This window comes from Oryza brachyantha, chromosome 4 (genome assembly GCF_000231095.2).
Source record: "Oryza brachyantha chromosome 4, ObraRS2, whole genome shotgun sequence".
In the NCBI taxonomy this organism is placed as follows: Eukaryota; Viridiplantae; Streptophyta; class Magnoliopsida; order Poales; family Poaceae; genus Oryza; species Oryza brachyantha.
Window position 1 is genome coordinate 5,143,355 of NC_023166.2, and position 24,955 is coordinate 5,168,309.

General features: G+C 40.6%; 1 protein-coding gene across 3 annotated transcripts in view; it reads right to left on the reverse strand.

Moving 5' to 3' along the window:
- Nucleotides 1-24,955, reverse strand: part of LOC102721072 (probable cleavage and polyadenylation specificity factor subunit 1) — a 29,321-nt gene continuing 4,366 nt past the window's right edge. Inside the window, exons 5-26 of one of the 3 annotated variants that reach the window (XM_015836496.2) lie at nucleotides 24,589-24,734; nucleotides 24,020-24,115; nucleotides 23,874-23,926; nucleotides 22,925-23,056; nucleotides 22,767-22,818; nucleotides 22,570-22,686; nucleotides 19,674-19,811; nucleotides 19,000-19,125; nucleotides 17,400-17,477; nucleotides 16,538-16,657; nucleotides 14,158-14,252; nucleotides 12,910-13,103; nucleotides 11,624-12,396; nucleotides 11,291-11,371; nucleotides 11,143-11,208; nucleotides 10,140-10,217; nucleotides 9,785-10,015; nucleotides 9,311-9,439; nucleotides 9,051-9,224; nucleotides 7,580-7,765; nucleotides 1,737-2,104; nucleotides 1-554 (exon numbers count right to left, since the gene is read on the reverse strand). In XM_015836496.2, coding sequence (XP_015691982.2) covers nucleotides 440-554; nucleotides 1,737-2,104; nucleotides 7,580-7,765; nucleotides 9,051-9,224; nucleotides 9,311-9,439; nucleotides 9,785-10,015; nucleotides 10,140-10,217; nucleotides 11,143-11,208; nucleotides 11,291-11,371; nucleotides 11,624-12,396; nucleotides 12,910-13,103; nucleotides 14,158-14,252; nucleotides 16,538-16,657; nucleotides 17,400-17,477; nucleotides 19,000-19,125; nucleotides 19,674-19,811; nucleotides 22,570-22,686; nucleotides 22,767-22,818; nucleotides 22,925-23,056; nucleotides 23,874-23,926; nucleotides 24,020-24,115; nucleotides 24,589-24,734 — 3,548 coding nt within the window. In that variant the 3' untranslated portion in view covers nucleotides 1-439. Of the gene's footprint in view, nucleotides 555-1,736; nucleotides 2,105-7,579; nucleotides 7,766-9,050; nucleotides 9,225-9,310; nucleotides 9,440-9,784; nucleotides 10,016-10,139; nucleotides 10,218-11,142; nucleotides 11,209-11,290; nucleotides 11,372-11,623; nucleotides 12,397-12,909; nucleotides 13,104-14,157; nucleotides 14,253-16,537; nucleotides 16,658-17,399; nucleotides 17,478-18,999; nucleotides 19,126-19,673; nucleotides 19,815-22,569; nucleotides 22,687-22,766; nucleotides 22,819-22,924; nucleotides 23,057-23,873; nucleotides 23,927-24,019; nucleotides 24,116-24,588; nucleotides 24,735-24,955 lie in introns of all 3 variants that reach the window. The other 2 variants (XM_015836497.2, XM_040523705.1) reach the window with 2 other exon arrangements.

The window sequence follows — 24,955 nt, forward strand, 5'->3', positions numbered from 1 at the left end:
TTTTTTAGTTAATATTTATCATATAATTGTAAGATATGATTAGAAACATCGAATTCTCAAGTGTCAATGATTGCTTTAGTTGCATTACAGGTGGAATCTATCTTTACAAGAAAGCTGATCAAATGACTGAATTTGGAATAACCGGTCTTTTCCAGCATCCTACTTCGACCACAGTGAAATCACACAGAACATGGCCAATCACTGATTTTAAGTATTAAACGCAGGCAAGCATGACGGCCGTTACTGTGATTTTTAGTGTTAGTTCTTAACATTTAACGAGTAGCCTGATGGTTGTACACAAAAGCTTGTGCCAAACTCTCAATTGGCATGGTTAGTTCACTGAAATTAGGAAATTCATGTGGCTTCACTGTTGGATAATTGCCAGCTTCTAAATCAGATTGACGGTGTCATTTCCTACGAAACGACCAAAAATTGGAATCTACAAGAAACTAGTACCCAGTGAAATATCACTGAAGTTGGACAGGATCTGCGAACGGGTAGTTCCAATCTGTTGTGCAATATCAAGCTGTTCTTCTAGTGATAGCATCTCATAGCTACAAGAGAAAAAAAACTGGTCAATTAGCGAGGTATGTACAATGATTAAATAACCCACCCACCATAAGAACTTCCTACAACACAGTAGTTTCAGTTCGAGCCATATATGACCCCAGTTGAAGCCTATTAGATTACTACTAGTACAACATGTTTGTGTAGTTCCTTAGAAGAAATAATACGAACTCATATAAGGTACTAAACTACCATTATGCTTAAGAACTAATATCACATCAATTGTGTATCATGTTCTGTGCGGACTGAAAAATACCAAAGAATATGAGCAAAGATCAAGTTCAAAATTATGGATACATAAACTTTTAACTTGTCTATTAGACCCTCTGAAGGCACAACTCTACCAAGGGCATCATCTGCTCTATGGCATTTGATGGAATATGACGTGCATAACTAGTTTTCTCCCTTTATACAGAGGAAAAAACTCATCAAAGGCAGTGGAAGTGGTAGGCAAATAGGTTCAGCTATTATTGAAGGGGTAGCTGTTGGCGTGAGGTGTAAAATGTACTTACCCACACCTAACGAAAGCTATCCTACAGTATGCAGCCCACCATCACACTGCATCCACACTCCTACAATATGCAGCAACTCTACCCCCCCCCCCCCCCCCCCCCCGACAGCAAATGCATGACATTTTTCGACTTGTCTTTTGTTCCCTGCATTTTCTTATTTGAAAATAACCAAAATTTTGCATGACCAACTCTAGAAATGCTTACATTTTGGGACAGGACTAAGGGGTTGTTTGGATCCAGAGACTTTTTTTAATCCCTTGTCACATTGGATGTTTGAACATTAATTAGGAGTATTAAATATAGACGATAACAAAACTAATTGCATAAATAAAGGCTATTTCATTAGACATTTTTTAATCCTAATTAATCCACAATTAGCAAATGTTTACTGTAGCATCACATTCACTAATCATGGACTAATTAGGCTCAATAGATTCGTCTCGAAAAATAGTCCAGAGTATGAGATGGGTTTTATTAATAGTCTATATTTAATACTTTTAATTAGTGTCCAAACATTCGATGTGACAGGGACTTAAAAAAAGACGCTGGGTATCCAAACAGGGTCTAAATACTTTCATAAAATCATTTTGTGCACTCAACCTAAGAATCCAGAAGCGAATGGAAAATAATCAAACTGAGGTGCTGAAGTAAACTTACTTTGCAAGAAGTTCAAAGTCAATAATGTTCTCTGGTCCAGGACGATGCCCCTTGCCATTAGAATGGAATTGCCTGAATGACCTTGGGTTCAGGCCACACGCATGTGGGACAACATCTACAAGCTTCCTCTGTAAGCTTTGTAACCGGCGGAATGTCAGCTCATCAATAGGCGCAATGCATCCAATGCCACCATCCAGATTACCAAATAAAAGAGCAAAACGATTTGTCTTTTCAGATGCTAAGCCCTGAGTAGGAAGCATTTGCAGCCTCAAAAACTTTGTTATATGGGCGCCAACATGAAATTCTGCTCTAGAGAGGAGCTTCTGCCCCTTCCAGCTCTCAACCATTTTGGGAGCATAATAGAAGATCTGCATGCCATAACATGTTAAGAGTGCACACAAGCTCTGCCTTTTTCATATACATATCTGCATATTTTGATATACACGATTCTATGGTTCCAAACACTTTTAATCCAGCTAAAAGTCATTTTATGATTTTATGATAAATAAAAGAAAATGCCATAGATTCATGAATACCAATCTCACTAATTGGTTTTCTTCACATCAGGCCTCGCTAGTATGTTCAATATTTTTTATTGGGAGGATACAATAAACCATTTGGAAATATGGGTGAAAGACAATAAATTATTAAACTAGGGGTATCATTGAAGCATCGATCAATTGAGCTCGAAAGACATGATAGATATAATTACACAGCAAGGGGTAAACCACCACAAAATGAACAATACCCCAGGAACAGAATGGGTGGCTAAATCTCAAGGCAAAATATATCCAGATACACACCTTTTTGACTACCAAGCTAGCAGAAACCCGAATAAATGCATCAAACTACCATGTGGAGCTGACACTACCAGCGGCGGGACCGCCCATGGCGCAGCACAAGATGTGCAACAGCAGCCGCTGGTGTTTCCTAGTGGCTAGAATGCAATCTAGGAGAAATCAGCATGCTAAGGAAAGCTAGAATTAAGGATAGTTTGTTTCCTTTTAGTAGCAGGCTAAATGCTATAATAACTCTACCAGGCTCTCTACGGATCAATCAAATAACAGCCTATTTCTAATCTCCCTAAAGCTGTTCTGAATCTCATCTCTTTCACCATTGCAAGCTCGGGAAAAATCCCTAGCACCCCTACCTCCTCGAGCTACGAACTCTATAGTCGAGGGCCTGCCGTCTTGGGCGCCGACGCACTTGTATGGTGTTCCTCTATCCGCTCCAACTCGTTGTCACAACCAGTTGACACCATCTCACCAAGCCTTCTACAGTCGAGCTTGCCACACTCATCAAGGCGTTGTCGGCAACAGTCGACCGGCTCCAGGCGTCCGTCACCGTGCTCCAGCAGCGAGCACAATGATCGACCGCCGCGATTCCAAAAGATGGATATCCCCAAATACGACGACAAGTCTGATCCTCTCGCTTTCATCAACCGCAATGAATCTTACTTTCACCAGCAACGGATCGTGGAGGAAGAGAAGGTTTGGATGGCCTCCTACAATTTGGAAGATGGCGCGCAGATGTGGTTCATCCAAGTTCAGCAAGATGAGGGCACACCGCAATGGCATCGCTTCACCAAGCTGCTTCATCTCCGGTTCGGGCCTCCCCTGCGCTGCAACCCTCTAGGAGAGCTCATGGCTTGCAAGCGCACCGGCTCCATCGTCAACTACCAAGACAAGTTCGAGGCACTCCTTTCACACGTGGGCACGATGACGAAGGAGCAATGCATCCAAATCTTCACGATCGGCCTGCAACCGCCCCTCAGCCTCGACGTGGAGATTCACGACCCGCAATTGCTCGCTTTCGCTATGAATCTCGCCCCCAAAACAACACTCCTGCCCATGCCACCACAGTGGCCGATTCTTCCAGCGCCACAGCCACTGACCGCACCAACCCACCGACAGTGATAGTCAAAGGACGCGAGGTCAAGCGGCTCTCAAGCTGAGATGGATGAACGCCGCCTTGGCCTGTGTTTCAACTGCAATGAGAAATTCTCGCGTGGGCACAACGGCATCTACCAACGCCTTTTCCTACTCGATTTCAGCAACACCATGCAAGTGCACAACTGCAATGAGAAATTCTCGCGTGGGCACAACGGCATCTACCAACGCCTTTTCCTACTCGATTTCAGCAACACCATGCAAGTGCACATCAACCTAGGCGACACCAACCGCCTTGCACTCCACGACAACCGCTCGTCGCACCAAGCTCAAGCTCCTTCCTAGCCGCAAGATGCAGGTTACGGTCGCTAATGGAGAGAGCGTTCCGAGACGATCCACACCGACTATGACGTTGTTGGCGGGCAATGACATTCTGGGCACTCAATGGTTGGCGTTTTTGGGCTGATCTTGTGGGATTTTTGCTCCCTCTCCATGTCCTTTTGGCGGCATGAGCGTCACGTATGATGGTGTGGCGTAGCAGGTCCAGCTGCTCCCTCTCTGAAAGCCGTCACGGGCCACAACCTCATGGCGGCATTGCTAGAAGACTTCACCGCCGTCTTCGCTGAGCCAATGGGCATGCCTCCACTGCACTGAAGGGATCACTGCATCAACCTCGTCCCTGGCTCAGCGCCGGTGGCAGTCCAGCCCTACCACTAGCCCGCCACCCACAAGGACGAGTTGGAACGCCAACGTTCCGCAATGTTGACGCAGGGCCTAATACGACAGAGTACATCGGCATTCTCGTCGTCGGTTCTGCATCGACTACCGCCCCCTCAACGCCATCACGATCAAGGAGGCCTACCTATCCCGGTGGTTGACGAACTCCTTGATGAGTTACCGGGTGTCCGCTTCTTCACGAAGCTCGACTTTCGCTTTGACTACCAAGTACAGATGAACGCCGCCGACATTGAAAAGACCGCGCTACTGCGCAAGGAGGCATTGGTCAAATGAGGCGGGAGCTGCCTTCAACGTCCTCAAGACGGTCACCACCACCGCACCGGTCCTCGCCCTCCCCGACTTCGCCAAGAAGTTCGTCGTCAAGTGCGACGCCTCAACCCATGTGTTCGGTGCAGTTCTCATCCAAGACCATCCCGTGGCCTTCTTCAGCCGGCTAGTGGAGCCTCACCACAATTCATTGACAGCATATGAACAGGAACTAATTGGCCTCGTCCTCGCTAACCGCCAATGGAGACCATACCTATGGGGCTGCTGTTTTCTGGTAAGAACTGATCATTTCAGTCTTAAATGCTTGCTTGATCAGCACTTGCCAACTATCCTCCAACATCATTGGGTGGGCGAGCTCCTCGGCTTCCACTTCACAGTGGAGTACAAGGCTGGCGCTAGCAACACGGTGGCAGACGCCCTTTCACGGAGCGACACCGACGAGCCCATATGCTCCTCACCATCTCTGAGCCTTGGTTTGACTTTATTGACCGCTTGCGTCAAGCCCACTACTCTAATCCCACACTAATGGCACTCCGGGGTGAGTTGCGGGCCAACCAACGCAGGGCCCCATAGGCCTTGACCAACGGCATGGTGACGTATGACGGCCGCCTCTACAGCCCATCGGCTTCGCCACTCCTCCAGGAAATCATCGCCGCGATACATGGTGATGGCCATGAAGGTGTCCAACGCACTCTCCATCGACTCCGACGCGACTACCACTCGGCAAACCTTCGCACGGTCGTCCAGGACCATGTCCGCGCGTGCATCACTTGCCAACGCTACAAGTTTGAACATCTACATCCAGCTGGTCTCCTACTTCCACACCCGGTACCCATGGCGGTTTGGACAGAAATCGGCCTTGACTTCATTGAAGCGTTCCCCCGCGTCGGTGGCAAGTCAGTGATCCTCACAGTGGAGGATCACTTCAGGAAGTACTACCACTTCATACCACTGGCGCGAGCGTTCGGTGGCCCAAGCATTCTTCACCGAGATTGTTCGCCTCCGTGGCATGTCGCAGTCCATAGTCTCGAACAGGGACCTGATGTTCACCTCCCTGTTTTGGAGGGAGCTCATGTGTCTCATCTGCACCAAGTTACATATGACGTCGGCCTTCCACCTGCAGACCAAAGTTGTCGTCATGTTCCTCCACTCTCATTGGAGACCGTCCTTGTCAGTGGCTTCGTTGGCTACCATGGGCGGAATACGTCTACAACACGACGTTTCAATCGGCAGTCAAGGACACACCGTTCCGGGTCATCTACAGCCGCAACCTCCCCCCCCCCCCCCCCCTCCCTCCCTACCATCCACTCATATGAGCCAAGCAACACGGGTGGCAGCCATCGCCAAGAGCATGGCGGAATGGGACAAGTTTCTCACATACGTCTGCTATCGTCTTCAAGAAGCTCAGGTCATCTACAAGCGGCATTATGACAAGCATCACTGCGACATCTGGTGTGGCTTCTTGGCCATCGCGCCCTGGCCTCCTCAACATCAGAACCACGGGCAAGTTGGGTTCTACGAGCCTTACCGCATCCTCATCGCCATCAACAACGTAGCCTATCGCCTCGAACTTCCTCCGCGGGCGTGTCTTCACGACGTGTTTCATGTTAGCCTCCTCAAGAAGTTCGCTAGCACCCCACCTTCTGCACCGCCTCCTTTACCGAACACACACCATGGGGTTGTGGTTCCTGAGCCAAAGAAAGCTATGCGTTCGCGTCTTGCCCGAGTATGCCAAATCCTAGTCCAATGGAAGAGCAAACCCATCGACAGCTTCATCGATCGCTATCCAACCTTCTAGCTCGAGGACAAGCTGCTCGTCGAAGGGGGAGAGATGTCATGTGGGGCTGAGCTGCTCATCGAAGCGGGAGTATGCTAAGGAAAGCTAAATTAAGGATAGTTTGTTTCCTTTTAGTAGCAGGCTAAATGCCTATCAAAGCGGGAGTATGCTAAGGAAAGCTAAATTAAGGATAGTTTGTTTCCTTTTAGTAGCAGGCTAAATGCCTATCAAATAATAGCATATTTCTAATCTCCCCTTTGTTGTTCTAAATCTCATCTCTTTCACCATTGCACGCTCGGGAAAAATCCCTAGCGCTCTTACCTCCTCGAGCTACGAACTCTGTAGTCGAGGGACAGCCTTCTTAGGCATAGATGCCCTTGACACAAACAGTTATGGCAAACTAATTGAAACAGCTAACATGGAAAGAATCCCATCTAGAGATAAATACTTGCCTCTAATCCTATGCTGCTGCTCCTGGCGCAAATATCCTACTCATCTTTGATTCAAAGAAAGCTTAACTTTTAAGCGCAGGAAAGATTCATTCCCAGACTCTAGATCACCACTTGATTTTTCGACAGCAAGTTTATGTCAAAATAACATAAAAAGAGAATTTACAGTACAAATGAGATATCATAACTGAGAATTCTTGAAGAAAATGTTTATCCAGTTACTCCCCCGTCCCCAAATGTAAGGGAGTCTAGGTTGTCTTGGATCACCAGTTGATTTTGTTTATTTCTAAAAGAAGGAATTATTGGATGCTATCCTGAACCCTTACGAACATAATAAAACCGCATGAAACATCACAGTAAGTCACAATACAATGCTAGTTTGCAATATTGAAATTACTTTGCTAGAGAAGTAGCCAGAAGGAATTAAAGCCCTATTTGATTCAGCTTGGGATTATTATTGTAGGAATAAGCTAAAATAAACAGATCGATTATTGTGATAGATTATTAACTACACTAATCCAAAAAAAAAAAACAAAGTCCTCATAGATTATTCTACTCCAGCTTATAATAATCCAGCTTATAGTAGTCTAGCTCAATAATCTATATTACAATAATCCCAAGATGAATCAATCAGGGCCTAAATTTTAAATAGCTGACTATAATGCATTATTAAATTCCAATGGCAACAACTGAAGGATGAAAAAGATTGAGAAAGCAAATGACCTGCACATTCTTATCAGAATCTGAAACTACAAGGCTCAGAGTGCTTCCATCAATTAAAAACTCAGTTGCAAAACAATCAAGAGGTCCAAAATCTTTTGCCAGAAGACTCAACTGAGAACCTTGCTCTTTCCAGCTCAGAAAATAAATGCTTTTATGAATATCACCAAACAAAACGAAGTTTTTTACCTGTTAGAACACAAGAAGAATCTCAGTGTCAGTGGACTGTAATGTACTTATAAACATGTCATTTTCATGGTTCCTAAGGCGTTAAGGCAAGACGTGACCCACCCATGCACCTTACACACAATGTGACAGTCAATGTGACACCTTACACACAAGAGCACAAGAGGAAGAGTAGAGATCTATGAGGAAGAACAGGGAGAAGGGGAGGGGAATAGCAAAGGATTAGAGAATAGATAGAGTAGAGATCCAAGAGACGGATCAGAGAGACGAGATAGAGGAAGAACATGGAGAAGGGCAGAGGTCAGAGGAAGAGCAGAGAGGATTGGAGATGAAGAGTACAGGCCGTGGCCATAGCGATGGTGCTGCAGGCAAGGAGAAGGCACAGATCCATCGAAAACAGAAGCAGCGTGAGGGAGGTCACGCAGTCACCACTGCGACTGTTAAGGTTCCTGGCTTAATGCTGCTTTATCTAACCTCTAATTATGGGCCCAGCGTCCGTTCTATTCATCTCTCCCTTCTCTAATTCATATGCAGGGCCAAACGTGGCCATGATTCCTCGCACCCAATCAAAAGACGCGGAAGGCTGAGCAACGGCGACGCTTTGCCTTGTGTGGCCACTCGGATGCCAAGCTGACACCTAGGTAACACTTTTAAAACCATGGTCCTTTTGAACATCTAGTCACAAAAGAAGAAACTTTAACCACTAATTTTTTATTTTGATGACTTATAAACCCAACAGATATTAATACTATAAAGTAATTTTCAGACAAATCTACAAGCATGAAATTTCTCTCCCAACTAGATATTATAAAAAATATTGATGCTCAACATGATATATGTCCAAAATGCCTTCTTAAGACCCGACGGAGTAAATTAATGTTGCATTAGCAACACATGGTAAGAACATGTAGTGGCTATATCATACAATCTTTCTATAAGAAATCAAGTTAGTAAAAAGCCCCTGTCTACAAAAACAACTTAGTAAACGCATGAACACTGGAAAACCCAAAGTCCCAGCTGGCTCAAAGGCTCAACTCCCAATCTCAAATATCAGGTTATTGGTCAGCTTCAAGGAACCAAATCCAGGAATTTCTATTTCTGTACCCTTGTGTATGAAGAAACAATTAATATATTACTTCTTTCTATTTATAATTGTTCCTAACCATTAGGCATGGGCTTTTGCTTTGGAGGGAAAATTATGCCTCGACAACAGAGAAGATGAACTAAACCAGAACATGCTAGAAACCTAAAAGCATATTAATTGAACCAAAAGCTATGCAACACTTACTATGTTCAGGCTCACAACATGCAAAGGGGCATCATAGAATGCAACAGCAGTCAATTCAGCACCAGTCCATTTGTTTAATGTGATCTTAGGACCAGAAGCTATCAGCAGATGACCTTGAAGAGATGCAACAGCTGATACAGCACCTTTACTTTCTTTTGAGTAGACTTCAGTAACCTGCAATGTTTACATATCAAATCAATCAATATGTAATAGAAGTAATAACCTTTTTTACTCAATTGCAACAATGCTACTCATAGTACCAGATTTTGGGAATTTTCACTTCTCATGAAAGAGAACAGAAGCACACGGCCTCTAGCAGCTACATCCTCCCCAAGAACATAGGCAGTCCCAATGGCCAACAGAGTCTCATTTTCCTTGGTGGTCGTGTTCTGAAGTAAAAATTAAGAACTGTTCAGTGAAAAATATATTTAATTTTACATAGATATGGACCTCTGGTCATTAGATTTTTTATACAAGATAAATCTCAAGTATAGAAATAACATAGTAACCATCATGCATTTCAAAGAAACGAAGATAGAAAATACAAGCTATGATTACTTTGTTCTATCTGACGATTTATGTAAACAGCTCCCAAATTGAATTAGAAGAGTTAAAATGGGGTGTTTTATTTGCCAAAGTGCTGTGAGTTGCTAAAATCTGGTGACTTCAACCAGATAGGTCCACTTGGTTTGACACAAAAGTTCATTTAGTTTGGAATAAGAAAAGTCACATACATATAATGTAACAATGCGCACTGTTAGAGCATTTTCAAACAATTGCATTGGAATAGTTGACTTCGTCTCCCAATGTCCACCAGCTTTCTCCGGCTCCAAAATGCGAACCTCAAATTCATCAACAGTATATGTCTTTTGAAGGTCATCGGTGCTTGTAACATCATTATCCATGTGATGGACTGATTCTTGATCAGCCATAGAAGAAAGAACTTGATTTAGGGGACGAACTACCTGCAGGGACAGAAAACGAGAATATTGAAGTAAATGTTGTACATATTCAAAAATGCCTCAACCATAATTCGATGGCAACGATAAATCATTTTTAGTATTGCAGTAATAGTCATATAATACTTACAGGAACAGACACTATAAGGGGATAAAGAGAATGCTCTGCATAATATGTGACCTGGTGTGGGGTGGCATGCAAAGGAACCTGCAAAGATGCAGCATGTTAAAACTTTCATCAAGGATTAAATGGATTCAGACTAATTCAGTTTATCACAGGCTCCTTGACACAATAACCAGGTTCCCAACCCCCTAAATTCACAGAATAAGAACAGTTCAATCCCTTGAGGCCTTGTTTGGATGGGCCAAACTAGCAGCTAATCCACATGTATTGATCAAGAATTTAGTTCAAATTCCTTCACTACACACGTAAATGGATTGGGATTGAGTCTCATCTATCTATATCTATCACAAGTTAACAGTCATGGAATAGGAAACTTTTCCACAGATAAATAACACTAAATTTCGATCTCTTCTCCAAACAAACCAGAATAAGATCTATGCCAAGGGTTGTAATAGTCAACAAGGATGACCTAGTTATACTCATATTTTCAACGAGAGTAGCAGGATGAGTAGGATGCCAAGCATCAATGGCAAAGGTCGAGGAACAAGCATCTGCACCTCAACCATATCCCACCTGATTTGTGATTTTGCAAAATTGAGTTGTCAAAATGCATGATTTGATGATACCCAGCACAGATAGTTCGCCTACTCCAACCATGTCTGCTACTCATAAGACGTGGTCCGCACTCATTGTGAATTGCAAACAGCTCTTGGCTCAATGAAAGCAACATTTGTTGCAGCTGATGTTGATTCTGCAGCAGTAGTACCATCATCCTCACCGTTTACGTGAACTTGTTAGCTTGAGATATAGTGGCTTTGGCTTATTTGGATGTGCATGAGATTTCCAATTAGTTTCTAAGGAGCACGGTAGTGGGCACATTGACTCCTTGCCTCAAGCGATAATTTGCTCTTTGGAAGACTAGGGCAGAATACCACAGTTTTTTTCATTCAGTAATTAAAGTGAGGTTAGACGTGTTTCAAGAAAAGACAGCACAAGAGCAAGTATTTACCTTTTGAACAGGCCAGTAGTTGTCATAGTTATACGCCGAGGGCAATTGACATATCTTCAGAAAACCCTACACCCCCAAAAGAAGTTTATCCCTGAATCTTGAACTTTCAATAAGATTATCTTACAACAATGTACAAACAACTCTTTACCTGTGATGTAACATATATAAATCCATGAGAACAATTTACATTATGCAGAACGGTGAAGGCTTCAATGGGACCGTCACATAACTGCAAAATGGAAAATGCTTCAATTGGGTCATTTTAAAATGTCAGATCAGAATTGCGATCGGTAGAGTAAACGTATACTGTCCATGTGAAATGCTACCAAATAAAATAGATGCAAAAAAAAGCTACCAAAAATCAATAGCATTTGGTAGTATGGAACACATTCCTAGTCAAGTGAGTGTCTGGTCCAGTAAATCAAGATAAGGAGCAAAAATGGTCAACTGCAAGAAAATTGAGAACTCATAATTCACATACCTGTGGGTGCACCCGCAATCGTTGTCGACAAACCATAACCCAGGCTGGCCTCATGCCACTAAGAAACAAACCCTCATAGCCACCAACATTGTCAAACATTGTTATTCTTGCCCGTCCAAGAGTTGGTATATCTTCTCGTGATGTAATATCTATGGAAACCCGGTGAAATCTCAAATTTCTGAGTCTGCAATCACTGGCGTTGCGATGATCAGCAGAACCTTGAGGTGATAATGGATTTTTTTTCTCAATGCCCTCCGAGGGTTCATAACAAAAGGCATGGTAACACAACAATGAACCATCATTCAACAGTCCAAATAGGAACGGACTACTGAATTGACCAGACCATCTATGCATTGCAAGTTCAACTATCCGAATGCTATCTGCTGCTTCTTTTCTTAGGGAAGCTTTAGTGCAATCATGTCTTTCTTTCCTGCTATCCTCATATACAAGCTGAGAAAATGAATCAACCAAAAGGGCATCGCCAGAAATAAAATTTTCCACCGAGAATACACATCTGAAACTAGGAACTTGAAATATTTCCAGTTTACCACTTCCATAACAGATGATGCAGTATATATCAGACTGATCATGAGATGAACTACCATTGCCATCAATTGCCTCAGCAATACCAGTAGATAACCATGCATCACTGCATGTCTTTCTCAGCCATGGTTCAGGACCTCTGTCACGATAAAGTGTACAGGCAGCGATTCGCTCACTTGAGCTAGTAAATATATTGGGAGAATTCACAGAAAGAGTACAAGTAGAATGATCTGCATACGGAAACAAAAAATGCATGTATTTAATTATTTCAGTAACTGACGATGAGCAACTAAAATAACATAAACAACTTACTCGGCTAACTGACCATGTAAAATTTATGGGCTAAAACCTTCCCTAAACCTAATATATACGAACATCACACAAATTCATAGGCTGATACCAAAATAGGAGTCTATACCAATGATTAAAACACAGGCTGGCACCGAAATAGGAGTCTGTGCCAATAATTAAACACCGCTCTATGCGTCAGCTTAGACCTTAATTGACAAAGCACTAGATTGCTAACTTCTATCAGGAAACCATCTCATGTCAGCTGTGCCCTCTAAACCCATATGGAAGTAAAATGGGTTACCGCCGTATGCTTATACAATCTGTACTTCCTGAAAATATTTTTTTCTTTCTAGCATTACTGGACAATGACACATTGCACGCTGTAACTGTATACTGGTCAAACAGAATTATAATTTACAAAGCGAATAACGATGAACGGGGATATACATTACCTCCTACAAGAAGTTGAATAGTTCCATCAACCATCTTCAAAAGAACATATGGATCTGCAATGGAAGCACATGCCACAGCAAGAGGCTCTGAACTTGATGATTCTGAAGAATGTGTAATAAAGTTTAGCTCCTGTGTCATGAAAGAACCATCAAGCACACGAGCACCCTTCCCATATACCTGTATGACACGCCGCCTGCCAAAAAAACTCAAAACAATAATGATATGATAGAAATTATTAAACATTAAAAACCAAAGCATCACAACAGTGTTCTAGATACATCAATAGTGTGACAGTTTTTAAGAAAGGGGGCTACATCAATATGTTATATACATATAGTATATGTTAAAATATAATTGCAGCCATGCGATATGTTATGCCACAAATATATATATATCAACATATACCAGATTAAAAATTTGAGATACTGAGGTTAACTTTATGAATAGATGGAACTATTATGTCTATATATGCTACCCCCTCGTAGCCAAGGTATCACCCATCAGTCCATCAATGTTTCTTCTTTCTTCAACTGTAGCACTAACTTCAGCATTTTCTTTTTAACAAAAGAAGCTGCAGCATTTTCATTTTCAAGCAGTACGAGAGGATACGGCGAGCTTACACAGGACTACAACTATCATCAAAAGAAGAGCAACCCACACATCGGATCTGAAAGTTGCAGACTAGGCTTGCAGGCAGCGGAGAACACGGCGGCAGGCTGGGGCTCCAGCAGGGTGGCAGCAACCAAAGTGGTAGTAAGCTGGGTTCCTGGAAGCGGCAGCAACTACAGAGGCAGCAAGTTCAGGCTTTAGGCGGCGGTGCAGCAGGGGATGGGTGTAGCTACGGAGCTAAACACAGTGGAAGAACAGCAGGGCATATTTGCTTGTCTCACATGAGAGAACGATGGCCTTGGAGTACTGGATTAGTAAGTTTAGGGTTCATGCTTTATTGGGCTTGCGATGAACTCTCGATTCTCAAACAAGGTTAAATTGCACTAGGCCATGCATATTGCTCCCATATCATAGCCATATGACCCACATATCAGACTTTCTAACATTTTTCTTTTAACGAGAAAAGTTCCGATACTTTCAGGGTATGCATATTGATGTACAATACAGGTACGGCACCTCACCAATGTATCGGTGATTCATAGATTACAAGATGCATGTAATCTATCTATTCCATGGCAATACCAAACTAGTATTTACATAATTGATACATATTACAGAAAATTTTAGCATTTGTATACCTCCCAAACAAGTTGCCAGCAGCAATGGTACTTGCTTGAACAAAGTAGTCAACAGTCTCTGTAACCTCCCCTAAGTCATCACCAGTTTCAAGTACCTTTAACAACACGATGATCAAATGGTTAGCCATCATTGCATTAAAAAGTTCTGAACATTGAAAAAGCACACCACACAGGCAGGTGAAAGCAACAACGTACACATAATACAGGTCAAATGAGTACAGATCTTGCGAGGGACAAGGAATATATGTGTTTGTTTTTAATACTGATAGTCACAATGCATGCCATCATTTTGGTGTAATGCTATTAAAAACACCCTGCCTACAGGTACAGGACCATTTTAGTATACATTTGAGAGACAGAAATTTCACGTGACACAACAGTGACATTTCAAGAAGCTGAGAAGAAATTTTGCAGGAGACAATATACATGTAAGTATAGTAAACCACCCAACAATTAAAATGAGTTATTACTGTGTCATGATTTTTTGTTTTCTGTATGAGAACATTAGGGGGACCCTACTAAGCCCTTTCTGAAAACTTATTTTACAAATAAACCCCTGGAAAAACTTATCCCGGGAATGGACCCCTAGCTCAACACCAATGTCACTAGCCAAGGTCTAATGTCTCGGTGCCAACAACACTGGCACTAAGAACCTGGCTCATATAGATTTGGAGCTGAGCTCATCAACCTCTTAACAAGTCAATGCCTATGCCTAGATAATAGAACAGCTGAGGTGTGGTATCAGTGGAGACAGCTACAGCTACCACCTTGCAAGCCATGTTATTCTTCCTTGGTGCAAGTGATTTCTTTTTTTCATAGAGCGTGACCAACAGCAGTTTCTAAGTGGCAGATGTGTCTCGTGACCAACAGAAGTTTTTCATTTTTTCATTAAAAAAAGTGGCAGATGGCAACTGAACTCCAAGTGTCGTAACCTTAATTAATAAAAGACTTCACAATGCTGATCTCCAACATAAGTTAATTAAGAAAAGTACTCAACTAACTCCATCCCATAATAAGGTCATATTTCTAGTTTAAATTTGAACTGAAAGATGATGTTATTTTGTGATGGAGAGAGTATGTAATAACATCGCAAATCGCTCGGCTCAATTAAGAAATGAAGTTCAAAACACCGAACTTTGTTAATGAGCTACAAGAAGGTCTAAAGGATGTTGCCGTTTAAGGGAAGAAAAGAAAAAGAAAAAGAAAAAAAAATGAAGATTGCCCAACCCAGGAATCAAACTGAGTACGCTTGGAGACAAAACACATCGGACCACTGCACCATACCAAAAGACACCATTGACCCTGGCGTATAGATATAGGTCCATGTCTAATGTATGTTTTGTCAGGGGTCTGGTTTCAATCATGAGTTATTGCCGGGAAATCTTGTAACGTATGGGTAAAACTTATGAAATTTCTCAAATTTAGACCATGTTTAACAAAGTTTCAATGAAATTTGATGAGATTTTATTAAATTTTGCATGAAACTTATTTCAATACAACCTTATGCAAAGTGAAATATGGCGCATTTTACCTGGTGCAAAGTGCAATTTACTCTTGTAAAAAATCCAGCCTACTGCAATATATAGGAACAATACTGAAAGTGTGAAGTTAAATAAAACACAAAAGAAATATGATGCCAAAAACATCTCCACACAACACAAAAACATTATAAAGGATATCCTTGCAAATCATTTAAGCTCTGGTGTACAAATTAGGTGCAAAATTAGTGAAATCCTGAAAAATATTACAAAACTATGTAGGGGAAAATATATACAACCATGCAGAATTTTAAGGCCAAACTCAATTTTTGCTTGGAAGATAAACAGGCAAAGAATAGTACTGAAAAAACATTTGGCTCTTCTGAATTTTAGCACTACTCTTTGCCTGTGTTAGATTTCAAGCATTATCAGGTTTTGTGACGTCACCTCCCCTACACTCCAACCTATATATTCCTGTCATCTCTAGCCATCCTATGAACCCTTGCCCATAACAGTAATCTTACCTACTCCCAGAAAAATTACAACTGTATGGGATACCACTTAGCCATTTTGGACATGAGACAGACATAGGAGGTTGAAAGCATATATTTTTGTACCATTTATTCTTTTTATATCACGTACAGCAATATTTATTTCAATTTTTTAAATGTGTGAATGCCCTGTATTCATGAACCTTTTTAGGTTATTGGACCATCCTATGTTTAATATCACATCATATTAGTTTACCGTACCTAAAGGGAAACCAAAATTCCTGGGAAAACATTATATGCATGTCAGTTCACCACATTCAATGGAAGGAGTACACATCACTGACAGAAAATATTATAGGTATATTGGAAAGAGCATATATCAAAAAGTAACACAAAAGAAAATTGTACTACCATTGTCCGATTCTCCAGACTTATGATCAGGTATGCATGATATTCATTATCTTCTGCCGTCTGTCCACGGTAACTCTTATAGTAAACTGTCCAAATACCTCTGCAACTTGGCAATTCCACCTAGAGAAGTTACGAACGAATGTAACTTAGAAAAAACATAAATACATAACATATTGAAGTTCCACAAAAGACCTTGAGGCATACTTAGTGTTGACCAATAGATGCTTTGTTGGAGATTTTCATAAGGCATTGATAGCATTTTTAGGTTGTTTCAGACATCAAGATATGATCTAATGGCAACAATCTTTCTTTTATTAGAATTGTGGTTACTATTTTACACGTGCTGTAAAGTTTCGTTTTATAATCATGTATACAACCAAAATGTAAAACACAACAGAAAAATCTCTTATTTTAGCTAGCATTGCTGACACTGACATGAGACTCAGCATATCTGATTTCAAAGACGTATTACAGTATTCTCCACAAAACAAACAAAAAAATATATTACCATCTTTGAATGTGTCTGCACAATTAGCAAAAACCACCATGTGTTCCATACTAAATCACTTCTCACCACTAGCATTAATATGCTAAGTGCATGTTTACTGTCACAGCCTTACTATACCACTGAATGGCCCAAGCTGATCGAGCCCATGCCTAAAGAAGGAACTGTAATTATGACCCAAACAATCTGCACCCATCATGGAAACTAATATGTGTTGATCAGCTATTCAAAAGTTAACTAAACGAAAGAAATCTCGCTTAAACAAGCAAGCAAATAACAAATGAATTAATAAAGAATTTGCTCCTTCCCAAAAGATTGCAAGCAAGTAATTGAAATGATAAATGAAGAAATATGCACCTCAGTAATTAAATCAGGACGGATAGATTGTTGAAGGACAGAAAGTGACCCATTTTTACCATGACCAGAACAGCACACCTGACATAAGAGCTAATATTGTTTAGAAAAATGAGTAGTTCAAAACAAGGATAAATCACATATAGCAGTAACTAAGAAAAAAATGGTTATATGCCACTTTTAAGGTATTTACAGTTTAGAAAACTGCCATCAGAAAGGTTAGGGTTAGAACTCTTCCTTTCCTCCCTCTTCACGTCTCCATTCTTCAGGTGCCCCCCAACAAGGAAGGCACCACCAGCGTGGATGTAGCAAGGAGGCACATGCCTTTTGCCTCCCCTACTGCAAAGTACAGCCATGTCTCCACAGGTCCAAGATATACCATCTTGAAGGTGTGCTGCTGCCCAAAGCAATGAAAAATCAAATGAAGACGAAAAGAGGGAGGAAGATTCCAATCAAATGGTGTGCTTCACTGCTTCTGCATACGATGCAGGTTGCAGTTGCAAGGAGCACTGCACACCAGCAAGATTCCGATCTGAGAAGGACCAGCGTCACTGACACTCATCAATGTCTGTGCCACTAACTCCAGCATGAGTGGACCTACAGGCAGGCATGTCAATGTAAAGTATGCTGTCAATTTGCGTTCGTGCCCAGGAGGCCTGTGTTGGAGAAGCTAAGAAAAGTAGGCCAGGGAGGACAACGACAATATGACAGTGGCTCGACCTGGTGTCAAGAGATACTGCCATGGGATCTCCAGTTGTTCTCAGCAATATGTGAATGTTTTCCTCACTGCAAACACAAGGATGCAGTGGCCACTCGTCGTTCATCCAGTTGATGCCAACATTCTTTAGCATGCCACTAATTGGTCATTCGCAGCCACGTAGTGGGCAGAGATGGGGAAAGGGAGAAAGAATAAATTAGGGTAAATCGGTCCATTTGTGTCTGAAATTCTCACTTTGCAATGGCACCCAATCCATAATTCTCAGTAGCATTTTTGTAAAACTGTGCTTTGAAGTGGCAAATATATAGTACTATTCATAATTAAATCAGGATATAGATTGTTGTATTCCATTAAGCTATGTTACCTGGATACTTCTAAAAACTAGTGTATCCTGTATCCGATACATATTGGATACAGATATATCAGATACTCAGATACTTATCGCGCACATATCGGTGAACATAATGATTACTGCAAATTCAGGCAGCAAATGTGATTCAATAAAATACATTATGGAACACTGATGCTAACGTGTCAATTGATTACAGATGGCACACTGTTACTCGATAATTTTTTTTAGTCATGTACTTCACAAATATAAACTATGGATAAAATACAGTTAATCTTTTTATTATCTTCTATTTAAAGTTGTTACCTGACTTCAGACCAACTAATCTTCAAAACCTAGCTAGTAATAATATCAGAAACTTCTGGAATATCAAAAACCAGCTGTTGTTACAGGTAGAATTTGAAACCTTGGTTGTAGTAATACTGATGCTGTAGATTGAAAAAAAAAACATACAGCATATGTCCAACAATAGCAACTGATTGATATAGACCAAACAGCAATAGAAGATCAAAAGTAAAGATTGTCATGCCACTGACCAACTCGTAATTGCTTTGCTTCGCATTTCCTGTTGCATTGGGATCTGCATTGCCTCTTAAACCATATGAAAAGTCTTTCAGTGGGCCAACATTGATCAAGGCATCTCTGACAACATATGAGATCTTCTGTAAAGTAAAAGCCAGTTAATTATACATTCAAGAAGACAATGCAAAGAAACTATGATATTTTCTAAGAGAATAAACAATATAATTAGTAATTGGAAGTGGTAGCCAGCAAGAAATAGTAAACGTGACTATATACAAGATAAATGACAGTTTGTTATCAATTGAAAGAGATAATATCATTGTATGTTGTAAAGAATTGAAAGAGATAAATATCATTGTATGTTGTAAAGGGAAAACACTATCATCAACATGTAATCAATCCACATAACCCATAAATGAGTAAAGATTTGACCATTTTCTTCTTGTCTCAAGTTTTCTTATATTAGTGAATATTACAGGCTAACCAAGTTTTAGGGATTATATTTGGTGCAACCTTTTCTTCGCTACTAGGTCCCATCTATCAAAATTGGGGGGCGTTGGTGATGAGGTGTTGGCAGATTCACCACCTCCACTTGCTTCTTTTTAAAAGGAGTACAGATACTCATTTTATGATTATGGAACCACATGTAGCTACCATACAATTGAAAACATCAACTTAATACACAGACCTGTGCTGATTCTAGATTGTTTGGTGCAATATTATTCTGAAAGGGAAGTTCCTCGACACTGGTCACATCTTGTAGAACATCAGAAGGAATCCTCTTTAGGCGCTTGGAGAAAGGCAGATCACCTTCAATATCAGCAGACTGCTACAAAAGTAGATTGCTATGTTATTAGTAACCAATCTGCTTCAAGGGACAGCCAGAGCTTACCACATATCTTTCAAAGGCTCAATGCTACTTGCAACAATTATAACCATTTTATGTACGTATTTGTCTATTATTCTATAGTCGAATTAGTATTAATAAAAACTAAATTTAATATTGTGTAGTACATTTTATGGTCATTCAACTAAACATACCTTTAGATGCTTTAACAATTAAGAATACATATTCCAAAATTATATTTATACAGCTACAGGGCCTATATGTTTTGCAGGAATTAGATTGTTTCCTGCAAAAATCCAGTAAAATTAACCTCTTCTACATTGAGATACTGACTGAAGGTGGCATTTAACATGCAGAGGAAACCAAACAGGAGAAAGGAAAGCAATTCAACCAGAAATTTCACTCCATGCTCTGACAGGTCTCATGGTCTGGCCACACCATGCAGCTTGGTGATGCAAGTCTAACACAAAAGTGAACAAGAATCTTGAGCACAAAGTCAAGCTGGAGGTGAGCATACTTGACAGTGTCTGGCACAACAAAACCATCAAACTGATGTTTTGCGTCTGCAGAGCCCAGGCCAAGCCCCAATTATGATGTTCACTTCATGGCAAGATGGACTAGTTGATGAGTCCCAAGGTGGCCATCATGCCACACAAAGATGACCTATATCCTCCATCTGAGCTGCATACCTGCCATCGATGTGACACAGAAGTGTGCTACATGCACCATTAGTGCTCCGAGCGCCCGCACACATCGTTCACTACTTCACTGGGATGTCAAGATTAACTACATGGAGCATAGCTCCATTTGCCTAGCTCTTCACCCCCTTGCATGTTTAAAAACCACCAAATTAGCAATCACTTGGCAGCATGCTGTGAGGTGTGCATGTGTCCGACAGAGAGAGGGGCTGAAGAATGTGGATGATGTCATGATGATCTAGATGAGCACATGGGGCATCTCAACATAGCAGTTTTATGCGCCAACAATTATATACATGTTATCAACATAAAACCATCATTTTTTGAACCAAGGTGGTAAAGCAGATGAATTGGAGAGTTCACCGTTGATTTCTGAACTTCTGTCAAAAGTTTAGGTTTGCGAAATGAATATTACTCCTTAAAATGTCCTAAATAGTGGCACCATTGAACAAGCAGAGTGGAGTTAGTAGCAAAGGCAGAAGAGAAGACAAAGAAGTGGATGGAAGATGAATTTAGCAAGGATGAACCTTTAATGATCTCTACCAGTGGGCAGTTGTCAAGTACCAGTCAGTTGTCAAGTACAGCAATGGTCTAAACAACATGAAAACTAACCCAATAACCATTTCTACTGACCTGCAACAGAAAAGCTGCTCCCTGCGTTTCATATTGTAAGACGTTTTGGCTATGCCTAAAGTCATCTATATATTGAAAAATAATTTTAATTGGTTGAAACAAGATTGCATATCTTTATATTGTATTTAAAAAGTACAGAAAAAATCTTTCACCTCAAAATAGAAAGAAAAATGCCATGCTTAGAAACTTAAAAGGTTGTAGAACTACACAAATACAAAGAGCAAGTAGAGGAGCATTCGCATGTATTGTGCTGATTAATGATCCACATGTCAGTGATGGTGGTGGTGGCAAACTCACCACCACTATTGTCTTGTAATAGTAGTATAGATATTGTTTATATATATTTCTATATTCATTATCATCGATATGAATCTAGATAGAAAGTTTTACATTGTGAAACGGACATAGTATATTGCAAGTTGAGAAACACATAAGAGGCATTTTGAAACATAAAATTTAGAATGACTTGATGGGAGTGCCATAAATGTGCCATCAGCTATCTCACGCAATTGAAAGCAGCATTACGCATGGATAGGGGTGGACAGAAAGCTCGTGGCTCATTAGTTCGCTTGACTTGTGACAAACTCAGCTCGGCTCGACTCGTTTCATTTTTCTAACGAGCCGAGTTAGCATTTTAGCTCGTTAGAGATAACGAGCCAGCTCGAGCTGGCTCGTGAGCTCCTCACGAACCTAACGAGCTAGACCAAAGACACAAGATCACCGGCGTTCATTGATTTCACCCTGGAATACATGTGTTCAGTACTTTATAGGTTCACCATGTGATTTGTTGGTTCAAACTTTAATATTTAAATACAATTTCACATGATTTGCATGTTTGAAATGAAAATTTTCTTGTATAACCTATTGAAAAATTATCTAAGTTAACTTTTTATGCATGGCTCACGAGCCTAACGAGCCAGCTCGAGCTTTATAATGAGCCGAGCCGAGCTAGGTTTTTAGCTCGTTATCTTAACGAGCTGGACCGAGCCGAGCCGAGCTGGCTCGTTATCCAGCCCTACGCATGGAGGATCAATGCACGCTGCAAAAAATGGTGGAAACAGTTGATACTAGTGGATGGATCACCAGCACAAAGTAGTGACACCCAAATGGTTATGCTTCCATGGTCATGCTTTGACACATTGTGATGAATTAGAACTAATATTGCATTCAAGCTCGGTTCTATATATATATAATTCAAGCCCAATGATGAGTTAATGGATTTAAACTTTCAAAACTGTGAGCATAGAAATATGGCATTTTTACTTATACTTTTTCTACAATGAAAATAAAAAATTTAGTCATTTTAAGGTGGTGGTGTTCCAGAAATATAGGTATCCAGAAGCATGGAGTGAAATGTTTTACTTCAAAGATAAAAGGTACATCAAGAATGATATCTCGATACACACCTCATTTGTCAAATCTTGCAAAACAGATTTCGATGCACCATAGGAAAATTGCACAAGAAGGCTATCCCCAACACGACTACCAAGGAAGAAGAATGAGTTGCCAATAGTTGTGACCGCCTGTCCATAAATAGGCCAGTAAACTTAAGAAAGAGCAATATCTAAAAATCAAAGCATATAAGCTCACGAGTATAACGAACCGAGCTAAGGACAGATGATTTTGATTTCATAAGATCTAATCTCTGCACAACTCTGAAAAGAAATAAAAGAAAGCATGTAATGATTGATTCTGTACGCCTATTGGTTCTATAACAGTAGCACAGACAGTAAGATAAAGATGAACCATAGAATATCATACCGCCCATCATAAACCACTGTAAGTAACAGCATTTCTCCAGCTTTTGACGAAAACATTACAATCTCATTGGACAACCATGTTGCTTTCACTGCATCAAGCTCAACTTGGAAATTTGACTTAGGAGTTTCTGGGCTGCAAAGCCAGCAAAAGAACAATTACCTGCATGGACATCTACTGAGAAGGAAAGAAACTAAGCAATATCACTAAACTGAAGAACATAAGAATTTAAATCAACTATGCAATAATGACATACGCCACTAAGACCAGAATTCCTCCCTGTTAAATAATAATACATATGACATATGTCACAAAACTGTCTGGCTAAAGATGGTGAAAAACTACAATTGCTTATCTGGACCTCAAATATTTGACAAAACCAAGTCAAATACGGGTTACAGTTGCCAACTTGACATTGTCGATGGTAGATCTGTTATAAGATTCCAATAGCTAATATGCACCTTTTTTTCACCTAGCACAATGTGGTGTGTTATGCACACCCAATAACCCATAATCAACGACAAGCACCTTCTAGTATTTTTCACCTTACTACTAAGTTCACATGTTTACCAGTATATCAAGACGGGCTCACTTGTTGCATGTTAGTTTTCTTATGTCTGAGTTAACACCCTCAGCAATAATGAATATGAAAATACGTAGCTTAAACATAACCTTCCAACAAATTAAAATAATTTGGTCGCTAGGAGAATCTCAAAAAATTTTGTTTATTAAAATCTTATCTTCTATGGATAACCATATATGAAGATCTGCATGAGTGATCTTGGCGTGTGATTGGCATGGTACTTCACCAACAACATCCATGTAGTGATCAAGCAAAAACAGGGCCCATTTCTATGCGATCTGATAAAAAGAACAAACAGGCACCTCTACGCACAGAAAGAAGACTATCTTAATCAGATTAGGACTTGCATTCAACATGTACAAACAGTACCTGCCATCAGGGTGTGATGAGAAATTGTTCAGGTCAAGAGAACAAGAGGTGGACTACAGCAACAAAGAGATTTTCGAATTAGTTACCGACAGTTCAGCAAATCAAAATAAAGTAAGTGAGTTGACGAGTATTTAAACAGACCAAACCTGACTATGGTAATGGATGGAATTTGCACAGACCACAAGAACACCACTAATTGGGGGAGGCACTGCAAGAAGTTGGTATGCATCGTGGGGCAGATTCTGAAAGGAACAAACACTTTGTAATGGTAATTACAGAAAAAGAGAACATGCATGAACTGAAACCCTTAGAATATCTAAATATAGAAGGTTGAAAATTGAGCAATCAACAAGAAAGAAGTAAAGACTTTTCGATCATAGTATATCAACTGTTGTGTATAGACCGAAATTATACCACCACTAGAATTAATGATGTTCACCGCAATGTGGTATCATTTACCTAATATGCGGGACTTGATGACTAGGATTAATCCTAGAATAGTTAGCAAAATTTGATAATTTACCTAAACCACAGTACTTACCAGCCAAATAAATCTATCACATTCTATGCATAAGATACAGTTAAATGTTTAGTGAATAGCACAAGCCACCTTAGGACTTAAATACCAAAATTTATTCACAAGAACACCATAGAAGTGGATGTGTAAGCTGCTAAAGACAAAAAAGAGTGCTTAGGAGCAATCTTAAACACTTACAGCTGCAGACCATATCATCGGATGTTGCTTCAGAGTCATGCTGATACTAAATGCAGATATCATGCATGTATGGTGCTTTGATAAGATACGCCCAGCCCATGTAGGCTCTTGCTCATGAAGTATGACCAAAACAGGTTCAATATAACCTGAGGAAATCATAAACAGAAAATGGCATGAACGCAAAAGGAGACACCTAATGATATGCAGACTCAGTACCAGTATCAGTTTCCACTACATTTGAAGCTTTATTTTGTCACAGAAGGAAATGTCTCCTACAACAAAATTATGTGTGAAACTGTAAATAAAATACTAAAGTTACAGTTTACAAGCCACCAGTACTTAGCAAGCTAAAATTCAACAAAAAATA